Raw genomic sequence first — 13835 nt, 5'->3', positions numbered from 1 at the left:
AGACACAGAGAGACTGTGGGGTGAATTTATGAAGCTTGGAGAAGTGTTATCTATCCCCATAAAGAACGTTATGAGCAAGGTGATAATGGTTCAGCCAATCAGCTCTTACCTGTCAATTTACATATTGTAGCTGATTGGCTGAACCATTATCACCTTGCTCATAACGTTCTTTATGGGGATAGATAACACTTCTCCAAGCTTCATAAATTCACCCCAGAGAGTCAGATGTACTAAGCTTCAAAAGTGATAAAATGGAGAGTAATAAACCGCCAGCCAATCAGCTCCTGTCTGTCATGTCACAGGCTGTGTTTGAAAAATAACGGATTGGCTGGCTGCTTTTCACTCTCAATTTTATCACTTTTTGAAGCTTGATACATCTGGCCGAGAGGGAGGGAGGGAGGGAGAGAGGGAGAGAGAGAGGGAGGAGAGAGAGAGAGAAAGAGAACAAAGTAAAATATGAAAATAATACATCTAGAAGCACAGTGACTACAGAGAACTAGTAGTGTAATACACATTAAATAATCGAATATTGCACTAACCTACAAACCCTCAGTGCGATGAAATGACACAATTAACAAACCTTACACAACAATCAATAGTGGGGAATGCTTGATAGCTGCTGCAAATGATGTCATAAAACGCATCTGACCAAGTGACAGGCTGACATCACGCATCTCATGCACTGACAGGGAAGGGAATACATTGTTAAGTGCAACTAATTGGACAACTGACCTGTAGGTGATTAAGGGATGAAGTGGGATGAATTCTGCAGGGCCAAATTCCACGCTGCACCCGGAGGTTGTCAGAGTCAGCAGCTCGCCCGTATGAGTCAGTAAGAGTAGGGACCCTCTCTTCAACATACACGCCAGAAACAGGCTGTCCGCAGTCCAGGTCATGTCCCCTACCCAATAGGACCTGCACAGAGGAAGAAATGTCTTACTGACAGCGCTCCCAACACTGCCAGTACAAACACAAGGTACAGAGAGAGAAACGTACTGACCTTAGCAACCTGGAAGGGATCTGATGATCCCTACTGCTGCAGCCTCTCAAGCTGCCAATCACAGTGACAAAGCTCATTGTGTTCATAAAGAGGACGCATGTCGTCTGCAATAAGGTAAACATAACACAGTCTAGTCCCCGGGGGCCACAGTGCATAAGCATTGCTGCTGTCATTACACCTGCAGTATATTTACCTTGGGGTCTTTCTGGTTGACTGCCATGGCCAGGACTAATCCGTTGTTTGAGAACGCTGCGAGCAGAGCTCCTCTAGACTTCACCGGCTCACAGGTCGGTGCTATGGTGTCCAGCTGGCAGTCCTGCTGAGCCCAGTGTACTTGGTAGGGGACAGCACTGAGAGAGAGGAAGACCTTATATAGACTGGTAGCACAGGATTCTGCTGACTGCGCTAGATGCAGCCACAGCAGGCAACAATTTCCTACATTGCACAGAACCTAGTCTGGGAGGAGACGGGCTAAAAGGCGTAGTAGTTATGGATATGTAAAACAATGGCAACTACAGTACGTTGTCTGGGATATAAACTCTCATCAGCAATACAAAGTAAAAAAATAAAAATCATATCAAGGTCAGGGTGTAATGCCACCCGAGCTCGGCTGCCTTGCGGGATACCGGCCAAACGTGGACCTTTTTTTTTAAAGGGGAAATCACTTGCAAGGCACCAGCCTGTAACTCGGCCGGCATTACATCCCGCCCCCTAGTGCGTGTATGCATGCTGTCGGGAATATAGATCATAAGCGCCATTGCAGCAAAGAGAGATTTAACTAACTACAGGCCATGCTCTGCACCCAGAATAACACTGATGCGGGTTTCGCTGGTGCATCCCGTGGTTGCAGCTAAAGGTGAGATTGATGCATCTAAAGAGGCACAAAGTGAGCCTCCCATCCCATGCACACTTGCGCACCAGGGGAAGGGCTTAAGCCTTATATTAGCATTAGCTGAAAGTCACAGATGGTACTACGGCAACAGGCAATACATCGGTCGCTGCAGAGTGTGGCTCAGAATCAGCCTTTAAACGCTCTCGGAGAAGTGCTGTGTAATATGACTAAAGGGTTAAGGATGTTAAAAAATGATTTACATCCTTAACATAATCAGGGAATTATCAGGCGATTCTCTGATTCCCAGCACTTACATAAAACATGAATGACTGCAACCTAAACTAAGAATGCTGGCGCCCTCTAATGGCAGAAGTGATTATAGATCCTTCTATTATGTCAATCAGTGAAATTAGCGACATTGTTTAGAAAGCGGCAATATATTATTTTTGTTAGGTGCATTTTAATGTGTGGATTTAAGATAATAGGCAATTTCTTTAATACCCCTTTCACACTGCAGCTCTTAAATGGTAAATTGTCATTTTTTTTGGCCTTTTTAAACGGGTAGAGCTGCAGTGGGAAAGCTCCAGGGTGCTTTACCTGGGTAAAAACCAGTGTCCTAACTGTTTAAGGCCCATTTTTGTTGGCAGTGGGAAAGGGTCTTAAACGGTATCCCACACTGGTCTCCCCCCTCCCCTGGTACCTGTCCTGCCCCCCCTCCCCTGGTACCTTGCAGCTGGTACGCCGCTCGCCCCCCCCCTCCCCTGGTACCTGGCAGCAATCCTGGGGATCCAGGCAGTGCGGTCTGTGCTCAGGCGGAGGAAGCAGGTCCATTAGGAGAGTGTGATTTCATCGGCGGGGTCCCTCCTGCAAATGGGATCTAGCTGGCCCGCTCATTACATATGTGCATATGTAATGAGTAGGTAACTCATATGTGCATATGTAATGAGCAGGATCCGCTGTCTCCAAGTGACTCGTGCACGCCCGCTGGGAGGGAGGGAGTGTTACTAGGTGCTGCCTACTGCATGGTATATTACTGGTTAATTACCGTGTACCTTTCACAACGAGTACAATGTGAAAGGTACAGAAACGGTAATTGACCAGTAATATGCAGTTTACAACATGCAGTGTGAATGGGGTTAAACTTGCTCTGACCCGGTTAAAGAAGCGTTTAAAAAAAATGGGTCAGAGCAGGTTTGGCAGTGGGAAAGCAGCATAAGTGAACACATTTACCCAAAGGCTCAAACGCTGAACTATTAGAAAGGAAATAAAATCAACCAGAAAATAAATTATATGCATATAACCGTAACAAGCCCTTAAAACGTGGCATTACCTGTTGTACTTCTCACTGTTCTCCAGCCAGCGCAGAGCCAGGAACGTCATCACCAGACGTGTGCCGGAGCAGAAGATGAATGCACACAAGCAGCTATCACCCAGCACCTGCAACAGGTACATGATCAGGAAACGTGCAGACATACAGGGAAGCACTGCAGTAGCTGTCACATTCGGCCTAATACATGTTGGATCGCTAATCATCGGTCGTTTGCTGCTTAGCAAGCGGGTTAACGCCGTCCACCTGAAGAGAAAATCATTCGATGTTTGCTGACCATTGAATGATTTTTAAGGCATTCGCAAAAAAAAAAAAGTCAGTTTAGACGTCTTTTATTCGACTCGTAAATGGCTGAAAACAGGGACGGGGGCTGCAGTCATGTGATGTTAGGCATCTGCCCTATGCAGGCTTTGACCCGCCTGCGTTCGCATGGGGATGCCCAGGAAATGCTGGGTGTCGATATGCTCCAGCCTCCTGTCCGCCCCCCTCTTTGGGAACACGGCCCTGCACGTGCGTATTTAAATCGCCGATACAAATGCATAGAGCCGCAACATCGGTCCTCGCAGTGGGCCGAATAAAGCTGAATCACCCCCATAATGTCAAATCAGAATGACCAAGTATATTCTATAGATTGTAAGCTTGTGAGCAGGGCCCTCCAACCAATCTGACCGTCTGTTGTTACCCAGTTTGTTTTATCACTGTTTGCAATTGTGAAGCATAACGGAATTTGCTGCGCTATATATATAATAAATATATACAAAGCAGAAAGTCCTGCACCGCAAATAAAATCGACTGATTGCAAACCAATGAACAAATATGACCAGACTGATTGCAGCTGTCCTAATGGGGATGGCTCGGAATCCCCAAAGAAGACCAAGAAAGAAAAAAAAAAAATGTAAAAAAATAGGACTGCGCAATATCAGGGAGATAATTAATCAGTAATAAGGCATTCATTAATATTTTGCCTCCAACAGGTGACAAAGGGGCAGATGTATTAAGCCTTAACAAGAGATAAATGCAAGGGTGATAAGGAGAGATAAATGCCCAGCCAATCACATCCTAACTGCCATGTTACAGGCTGTGTTTGAAAAAAGTAAGTAAGGAGCTGATTGGCTGGACATTTATCTCTCCTTATCACCCTTGCATTTATCTCTTGTTAAGGCTTAATACATCTGCCCCATAATATCATAAAATCACATCAAACACATAAATAAAATAGTAAAAAAGAAGGTACTTGTGTAGTTTCACGGCGCCACCGCGCGCACAGTCTGTTTCAGAAACTTGGCAGCCTGCCATAGTCTCTGTTTAACTGTGCCTGTAAAGGTATCCGCGGGGCTCGCCACACTTTCTATTCTCAACTCCACTCCACGGATAGTGGGGGTATGAAAAGGTCGTAGGACGCGTACCGCCGCCGCTCGCCACGCTTCGGGTTGGCATGGATAGTGGAATTAACAAGGTCGACAGCTGTTATGTCGACTAGCGTCATTGTGAACAGGTTTAGGAGTGTTTTGAACAGTGCACCCCTATGTACCCCTACACCCTACCAAATTCAGACGCATTACCGTCTGAATCCAGATAACCCCCTTCTTAGCGGCTTGCAAGGACTTGGTATTCAGACGCTAAAGCGTCTCAATTGTAGCGTGTACATAGCGTAGAGCTGCAATGAGAACAGCTAGATTGGTACGCGCACACGCTACGCTGGTAACGTAGCGCTGAGAACAGCTAGGATAACAGCTAGAGCGGCACGCGCACAGAGTCTGGCCAGCTGCCAAGTTTCTAACAGACTGTGCGCGCGGTGGCGCCGTGAAACTACACAAGTAACGAAAACAATTATTATAATTAGTACAAAAGAAAACATAAGTCTATATAAGAAACTTAGTAAATAAATAGTCAATTCTGTTAACGGCAGCTAGATTTGATTGGTTGCTATGGATAACACCTCTACTTTCTCTTTTTAGAAGGCTTGTATAAATCTCTCCTATGTATGAAACACAGATGTACCATAACTGCATATGGCAGCTCCTGCTAGACTTGTCAGCAGGTAAATAAAAATGAATGTACTTAAATATATTTTGCTTATAGGTCTTTTTTTTTTTCACTTAATTCATAACGTGAATAGTTATTACCCTATATTACAGTACTATTGGTCTATGGCTTTTCACAAATAATCCCCGAGTAACCCAAGTCTATACATAACGTACCTCATTCTTAACAAAGATGGCACTGACGCCAGCTTCTCTATCGGTTCTGCCGGGAAACACCGCTGCATCTCCAGGTTCAATCTTAGTCCATCGACCAGTGAGGACTGTGCTTTTCTGAGACACCCGCCGGTTCTTCTCCACGTTCTCCCACAGGTAGATACATCCTGTGTGGGTTGCCAGGAGCACTCTACTGCCATCTCCTGACACGTACAGGTACAACCTCAGAGAGGTTTCTGAAATGAAGCCAGCAAACCAGGTCACTTAAATATTAAAGTCAGTTATGCCCCTTTCAGACCGCACTTTGTAAACGGTATATTGCCGTTTTTTTACCGTTTTAAAACGGTAATCTGTGCGGTCTGAAAGGTGCAGGACCACTTAACCGGTTAGAAAATACAGTTTTTTCTAACCGGTTAAAATGCAGGGTCCTACCCGTTTCAGAACCGGTATTTTAGGCTCAAAATCGGCTCTGAAACGGTATTTAGGACCCAGCCAATGAGCTGGGTCCTAAATACAGCGCAGTGAATATTTAATGAGCGCTCATTAAATATTCACAGCACTGGAGCCGCTCCGACCTAATGCTTGTGTCGACTTTACAACCATGTTGAACTATTTGATGCCTCTACCTAAGCAACATCAACCTTCAGTGGCCCACCCAATGCATGTCGACCTAACGACATCAATGATTAATCAGCAGTCTGGGAAGATTTTCGGTTAAAAGCCACAGAAAGGGCTTGAATGGCCATAAACCGGCCCACTGGCCACAGGAAGAAGAGACATAAAAGACATACACAATAACTCAGATTATGCAGCGTATACAAGAAACCAGACACAAACTACAAGATAAGACAGGGTTATGTACCTTGTGCCGCACTAATGACTCGGGCAAGCTCTTCATTACCGGGGACACTCTGCAGGCAGTCCCAGTCCTTATTCCACAGCAACAATTTCCCAGAAGCCTCTACAGCAGCCAGCCACGCCCCTGAGGGGAGAAGACACGTCATAGGTTATACAGAACTAGATTATTTTCCTCTGATAGGTCAGATATCCCTCATACAACGTGACAGTATGATGCGTACCTGCTCAGCCACGAAACCTTAGACTATGCAGAACAGAAAATCAAATCTTTTGACTGGTTTTGGCCACCAAAGCCTCGTTATAAAAAGGTAGCAGAAAAGAACAATCTGACTTTTATGGATTTTATTTCAGACTGTACGTGGTCTAAATTTGGTCAGTATTGCTACTTTAGAGATAAAGGTTACGGCTGTGCATCTAACGCATATGGTGTAAGTACAGGTAACATTCCCAACCATTCAAAGAGGTAGTAAGGGTCACAACGCTGCTCTTTTTCAGTAGTGTCTTCTTCACCCGGCCTGTGCGTAGGCTGATCTCACTAACGGTCTTCTCATCAACAAGGAAAACGGCTTCTTTCTCCTAAAAGGAAACAACACAATATGATAATTCAAGGATGGGGTAGGGGGGTGGATATTGATTAAATGAAGATGGCATACTGTATACTTCCACTGTTGTCGGGTTCAGTTTGCTATTAAGATTGGGAGTTTACCAGCCAATCAGATACTAGCTTCCATGTTTCAGACCATATTTGAGAAATGACAGTTAGGAGCTAGTTGGTTGGTTTATCTGCACCCACTTTATCTCTCTCCAAGTCATAACACATAGATCCTTTAATTCAGGCATGTCCAAACTGTGGCCCTCCAGCTCTTGTGAAACTACACATTCCAGCATGCCTTGCCACTGTTTTAGTATTCCCTAATAGCAAAACTATGGCAAGGCATGATGGGACTTGTAGTTTCACAACAGCTGGAGGGCCATAGTTTGGAAATGCCTGCTTTAATTGGAAGTAGGTTCTAACAATCACAAACAGAATAAAACTACAACCATGTATTTAATACAATGAAGGACACTGCATACATATGTACTTTAGGCCATTTTTGTTTCATCTCAGATACCAAGATCTATGAAATGAGTGCACTGATTAACTGACCTGCCCCAACCAAGTCAGCCTGGGACTGGGCTTCTTCCTCTTGATGCCAGTAGACAGAAGAACTTCAAGAGAGACGTCCATGTTTATTGAAGCATGTTACCAGGGTCCGCCAGACCAGAGTCCTGCTACCAGAGAAAGACAGTGTGCAATTAATGACACAGTAACAATGCATGGGTCTGGTAACTACACGCGGCATGCAATAGCTTCACTTTAAGACAATGCTGTAAGAAACACAGGTCTGTTATTTAAATCATTTTCACATACTGCTCATTACAGTCACATAATACAATAGTTAAATAGGTACATGGAATGCTGCTATGTCTATTTTAATCCCAGGCAAGAAAGAAACTCATGAATGATATTAATAGCTCAATGGGGAAGAAAAAATGGAAAAACAGAGAAAAATAACAAAAAATTGCCATTTTCCACTCCCGATGTGTTATTGGGGTAATAGGATCCCACCCTGCGCCTGCTGCTGCAACAAAGTTTATAAAATGTGTCCATGGTCTGCTTCTATGTTTTTACTGCTGGTTACACACTACGCCGACATGACGGCACACATGTCGTCACACAGACAGAGCGGCCGATTCAGGTAAGCGTATACACTTAAGGTGCCCATACACAGAACAATTTACAGGGTGCGATGTGATGCACTCTCCCGCACACATCCCATTGCACAACTCAAAAAGTATGTGCTGTACTAGATTGCATCTCATTGCATTGCAAAACGTATGCGATGCGATGCGATCTAGTCCAAATTGTATACAATAATTGTACCATGTATGGGCACCTTTACCGATCAGCTCGATATGTCACAGCTGAGTGGGCGTGAGATTTTTCCTCCCCAGCTGTGAGGGGATATGGTCATTGGGTCACCAGCAAGTTGTTACACAGCCATTACGTCGACATGCATTTAGGTCGACATGCAGGAAGGTCGACTAGAGTCTAGTTCGACATGGGTTAGGTCTACAGTCAAAAGGTCGACATGGGGTTTTTCACAGTCTTTTGAGCCCACATGCGCCGACAGGCGGTATTTCATGCCCTACCATCCACTAGGGTGTGGTGGGAGAATAAAATAGTGTGCCGAGTGTAGCGAGCCATGCGAGAGGATGCAGTGCACGTTAACCCGTGTCCATGTCGACTGTGTCAATATTCGGCTAAAAAAAAACAGTGAAAAACCCAATGCCGACCTTTTGCCTATCGACCTAACCCATGTCAACCTAATGGCCCTGTCCACCTTATAACCGTCACCCTAACCCATGTCGACCTTCCTGCATGTCAACCTAATGATTGTTGTCTAACAACTTGCTGGTGACCAACTGATCCCCAACCGCTGTGTGATCAGTCCCTGCAGCCAGTGGTTCACCCACACACATTGACAGATGTGATGATAAATTTGCAGATATATCAGACATCCACTGTTCTGCAGGACAGACGTGATATGTCTGTGACTGACATTGTACACAGTCCTATCAGGTGCACACACCCGCTGACCCGCTAGCTATGTATTAGCCATTTGCTAATACAAATACAATATACATAGCCCAGTGTATGCCCGGAATAAAGTCACTTTTGTATTATTTTGTTCATATGTATTCTAAATATGTACTCTGGAAGGAGCAGCAGAACCCTGTGGTGCCATATAAATAGATGATTATATTATTATTATATAAAACCACTTACCTTGTATGAATGCAACCTACAAACATTATTACACATAATTCTATACAAATATCCTTAGTATACAGTATGTAACCCATACACAAACATTATTACTTAACATGTAACACACATAAATGACTTGTTAATATTGTACAATATATCCCTTATCCTGTGAACATGTAAGCCACATACAGCATCAATACATGTAAGCCACATACAGGTATCATACACATACACTACATACAAGCATCATTGCAACTACAAATTGTAACAAGAAGCATCATTACATGTTAGCCACATGCAAGCATCATATGTAAGCCACATACCGGCGTCATACATGTAAACCACACACAGCCAGCGCCTCCTCTCCCCACTACACGTCCCGGCTCCTGGTCTCCTGACATGCCGCCGGCTCTGCTCGCTGGGAGCCCGGGAAAGGGGGCGGCAGTGGCGGCCAGTAACGGGGGAACGTACGGGGGAGGACACGGATCTGAGGCCGGCCCAGGGAAGGCCTGCTGCCCCTAGATACAGCGTACACACTCCTCAGCCCGGCCCCGGGACACTCCCCTGCTAGTCCCAGCGCGGCTTAGGGACACACAGGCTGCCAGCCAGGCTCTCCTCCGCCGCCGGCCTGCAGACGTGATGAGACCACGGTGTCCCGGTACAGCCCAGCCCCAAAGCCTGCTTCCCCTAGGCCGGGGAGTAGTGAGGGTCAGTCCGGAGAGACAGGCCTAGTAGTGACGGCCTCAGTCTGGCTGTGATGTGATGTGTATATGGAGACACCAGCTTGTACCACACATCTCCTTCCACATTACCCGTCTCCAGCCTGGGGCCAATAGGTCTCTATGGACAACCTATGCCAGCTTGTCCCAAATGTGCCAGCTCTGCTCCTTGGTGTACACTACACACTATAATAGCACCTATTATATATAAATGCCAATAGGTGCACAGACGGTAGTTGCTGGGTTTGTTGAGGAAGAATTGAGGGGCAGATTTATTAATCCTGGTGAAGTGATAAAGTGGCTGCAATCAGCTCCTAACTGTAAAAGTACAGCTTGGGTTAAAACACTTATGTAGGGTACACACCAGGACGACCCGCTCACGATGCACATCGTGAGCGGGTCGTCAGTGTCTCGTCCGACCCGTTCACGGTGACGTGGGGGGGCACGACCCGCTCACGATGTGCACCGTGAGCGGGTCCGATCCGATGGCGACCCGCACCCGGCTGTATGGTCGTCATTGAGATCCTACCTGCAGCAGGTAGGATCTCAATAATGACCGACCGACCCGCGGGACGGCGCATCGGATCGTATCGGTCCACACCAGGACAGAAAAGGGCCCAATCAGCACACAATCTACATCCAATTGGTCGGAATTGGATCTAGATTGAGGGGATCGGGCCCTAGTCGTCCTGGTGTGTACCCAGCATTACAGTTGGGGGCTGATTGGCGCATTATAACCGGCCACTTTATCATTTCACCAGGCTTAATAATTCGGGGGGGGGGGAGGCGTATAATGGAGTATGGCTGCACTGCTTGCGCATAAACCACTATACTGGTCAAGCAACTGGGCTGTCCTTAGTTCAAGGCATCCACTGGCATAGGCAAACGCATGGGAGGGTGAACCAGAATAACCCCCATAATATGATCAGTAGAGCTACCACCATATCATGCAGTGTAAGGGACAGAGCGGAGCTGCTACACATGCCCAGTGTACCAGCTTCTTCTACCACATTACTGTATGTGTGGATCTGAGCCCTCAAACATTGCATTGGACCAGAGAGCAGCTGTCAGGAGGAAGAGACAGGAGCCTTACCATGAAGTGGGAGATTGTGATCTTAGAAAGTGCAGTACTTTTTCTGTTATGTTTGTGTATTTATTATATGTTTACCCTTTTCCTGACCACTTATCTTATCTTAAAGATAAGACAGCCTATACTGTAGCCCATCTGCACTAGTGAAGCCAATCCCGGGGCATTTTTTCAATCCCGGGATTTGGGATTGAAAAATGCGCAATCCCGGGATTCCCGGGATCCCAGGATTGGCTTCCCTAAAATAAAAAGCCCTGCATGTTTACTTACATGGGCATGGTGATGGTGATGTTGCCGGGTGGGGTCGCCGGGAGGGGTCGAAGGGAGCAGGGTGGGTAGGCGGGGTCTCGGACCGGAGCAAGCCGGGTGGGGGAGAGTGTTCTCCGTGAGCCGGGTGGGTAGGCGGGGTAGGCGGGGTCCCCGGGAGCCAGCACGTTCAGAATCAGGACACTTCTTAGCTGTCTGTGCAGCCTGTGCAGCGTGACCTATGACCTCGTCACGCTGTGCAGCCTGCGCAGCGTGACCTATGACCTCGTCACGCTGCGCAGGGCCACACTGCTGGGTACAGGAGAAGTCGGGCAGCGTCTGAGCAATGCTCAGACGCTGCCCGGCATTAGACTGCGCATGCGCAGTCTAATCCCTAAATCCCGGGATTGGATACTCCAATCCCAGGATTGAAATCCCGGTGCTTTGGGGGCCAAATCCCGGGATCCCGCCGATCCCGGGATTGGCCACCCTAATCTATACTGTTAAATATCAATACCGTATTCCATACTGTATCCAGTGTATAAAAAGACCAATATCCGGGACTGTTACCGCTCCCCCAGACTACCGGACTTACTCCAGTAGGAGATTTTCGATTACATTTGGAAACCCCCCTCTAAAAATCCTGGGTTTGCCACTGACTGGTGTGTACGCTTAATTCTGCCATACCGCCACCACCACATGTTCCTGCATTTAGAAGCAGTGGTGACAGATTAGAAGTATATTTATGGAACTTCAAGATCATCAGCTTGCAACTTTGCAAACATTACAAACGCTTAAAACTGTATTTTTGTGTTGTGACTATTGTGCTGATTCTGAGTCAGATACAAAGGAGCTGTATTGGCGTGATTCTGCAAAAGCATTATGGCGAGTAATGGCTGCAAACACACTGTTTTTACGTCTATAGCTGCAGCTGCCATCATTAGTATGTGTCTTTTGCAACAGCCCCATGCTAAGTACAACAAATCCATATAAAATAGGCTTCTGCATACGCATGGCACTCCCCTGACAGGCCCATGGCACTCCCATGACACGCCCCCAACACTCCCATGAGTCTCACTCAACACAGAACAGTTCCATGTGATTGAATTGATGCCGACCATAATCCACCCTGAAACAACTATTTAACGTAAAAACAGATCAGGAGTTCAATCCAACTCTGAGGATTAGGACGGATAAAAGCAAAATAATCCATCTATTTAATGCTACTATACAAGTAATACATTTTGTTTGTTTTTCAATTGTCCTGTATGCTGTCATCTACTTATCACAACAATTGTCTTTTTTTATTAGAGATAAGGGGAATAATTCATATTGTCATGAAAATCCGATGGTTTTTTATACAAATATGTTTAGGGGTCTGTGCAGGCCCAATTCCACACATTCCCATTCCACACACATGCAAAACTAGTCTTGCGATGTCGCTCACAGACCCCTGTAAATCGTTCTTCAAAACGGGGGGCATGTTGCACCCATTTTGAAGGCGTGTCGGGTCCAGGGTCACCACCATCAGACTTTTTTGACCCAGGTATACGGATCTGACGTCCAGCCTAAGCTTCAGTTTACACAGGCTGTCCAGTGGCAAAAAAAAACGATTCACGATTCATGACCATGAGTCATTGCTGCGATGGTGATCTGTGACTGCGTCCTCAGAATTAGAACTCAAATTCTCTTTAAAGCAAACAGGAAGCGTTAATCTTCTATAGACCCCTCCTTCTACATTTAAATTAGAATTGCACAGCCGCTTCCTTGCGACTGTGCAAATCCATACAAACATGAATGGGGCCCAGAGAGCTTTATACCAGAATTCCTTGAAAGGCAAACGGGAATATATGTCCTTCACTATCGTAGTCACTGAATTGAAAGAAGACCTCGTTTTGACTGGAGCTGATACCAGTGGCTCATATGGCAACCTAAAAAAACAGGTTCCATGCTTGTCATTTCTAATCTCATTAAGACCTGGATATTGCTCTGGTGTGGGAGTGAAATCTCCTAATTGCCTACATAGTATCCCCTTGGTGTATTATCAGTCGGATTTACAGATGGATTAGTTTTATATGTAGCAGAAAACGAATAATTGGATGCCATTTCCTGGGCAGTGGCCTTGTGAGTTAAACACATTATTTTGCTATGGATTTCTACATGCCCAGTAACCTCACCATGGACACTCATGCATCTAAACTCACCGAGATTGGCTTTAGGCTATTGTTATGTTTGCTCGGTATCTTGGGAAATTCTGCTTTATTATTTTACACAATGCCCTCCGTAAACTGCAGGAGCGAACCTTGCAAGATCCTCCTTATCAACCTGGCCCTATCAGATCTACTCACCAACTGCATGGTGGATATTCCAGGGATCCTGGTGGAAATGTACGGCACCTGGTTTCTGGGAGATTTTTACTGCAAGATATTTGTGTTCACTGGAAACCTTTCCATCACAAGCAGCATCCTGACCACCCTCGCCATGAGCGTCTTCTGGTTTCAGAAGTTGGTCAGATCCAGGCCCATCAAATGTAAGTTCATCCAGGCAGCTGAGCTGCGTTTGCTGAGATTATTCCTCACACTTAGTTGGCTGGTGTCCATTGCATTTAGCATCCCACTTTTAGCTTTCTGCAGTGTGCAAATGATGGGGAAGGACGGTGGGGAGGAGGGCCACCGCCCTGCACAGGTTTTAGGATGCCATGACGATTTCCCTTCCAAATTCCACAAATACATTTATGAAATTACGTATCTTATCCT

At 46.0% G+C, this 13835-nt stretch overlaps 1 protein-coding gene across 4 annotated transcripts in view; it reads right to left on the bottom strand.

Annotated features, from left to right (window-relative positions):
- The window catches only part of CPLANE1 (ciliogenesis and planar polarity effector complex subunit 1), a 76589-nt gene extending 66769 nt beyond the window's left edge, over positions 1-9820 (bottom strand). For 2 of the 4 annotated variants that reach the window (XM_083154620.1, XM_083154641.1), the window contains exons 1-9: positions 9351-9816; positions 7363-7487; positions 6668-6791; positions 6220-6339; positions 5361-5593; positions 3163-3269; positions 1194-1350; positions 1001-1104; positions 733-915 (exon numbers count right to left, since the gene is read on the bottom strand). In XM_083154620.1, coding sequence (XP_083010746.1) covers positions 733-915; positions 1001-1104; positions 1194-1350; positions 3163-3269; positions 5361-5593; positions 6220-6339; positions 6668-6791; positions 7363-7443 — 1109 coding nt within the window. In that variant the 5' untranslated portion in view covers positions 7444-7487; positions 9351-9816. Of the gene's footprint in view, positions 1-732; positions 916-1000; positions 1105-1193; positions 1351-3162; positions 3270-5360; positions 5594-6219; positions 6340-6667; positions 6792-7362; positions 7488-9350 lie in introns of all 4 variants that reach the window. The other 2 variants (XM_083154652.1, XM_083154630.1) reach the window with 2 other exon arrangements.
- Between the last annotated feature and the right edge of the window lie 4015 nt (positions 9821-13835).

This window comes from Crinia signifera, chromosome 1, assembly GCF_055691185.1.
Source record: "Crinia signifera chromosome 1, ASM5569118v1, whole genome shotgun sequence".
In the NCBI taxonomy this organism is placed as follows: domain Eukaryota; kingdom Metazoa; phylum Chordata; class Amphibia; order Anura; family Myobatrachidae; genus Crinia; species Crinia signifera.
This window is presented reverse-complemented; position numbering and strand designations above follow the sequence as displayed.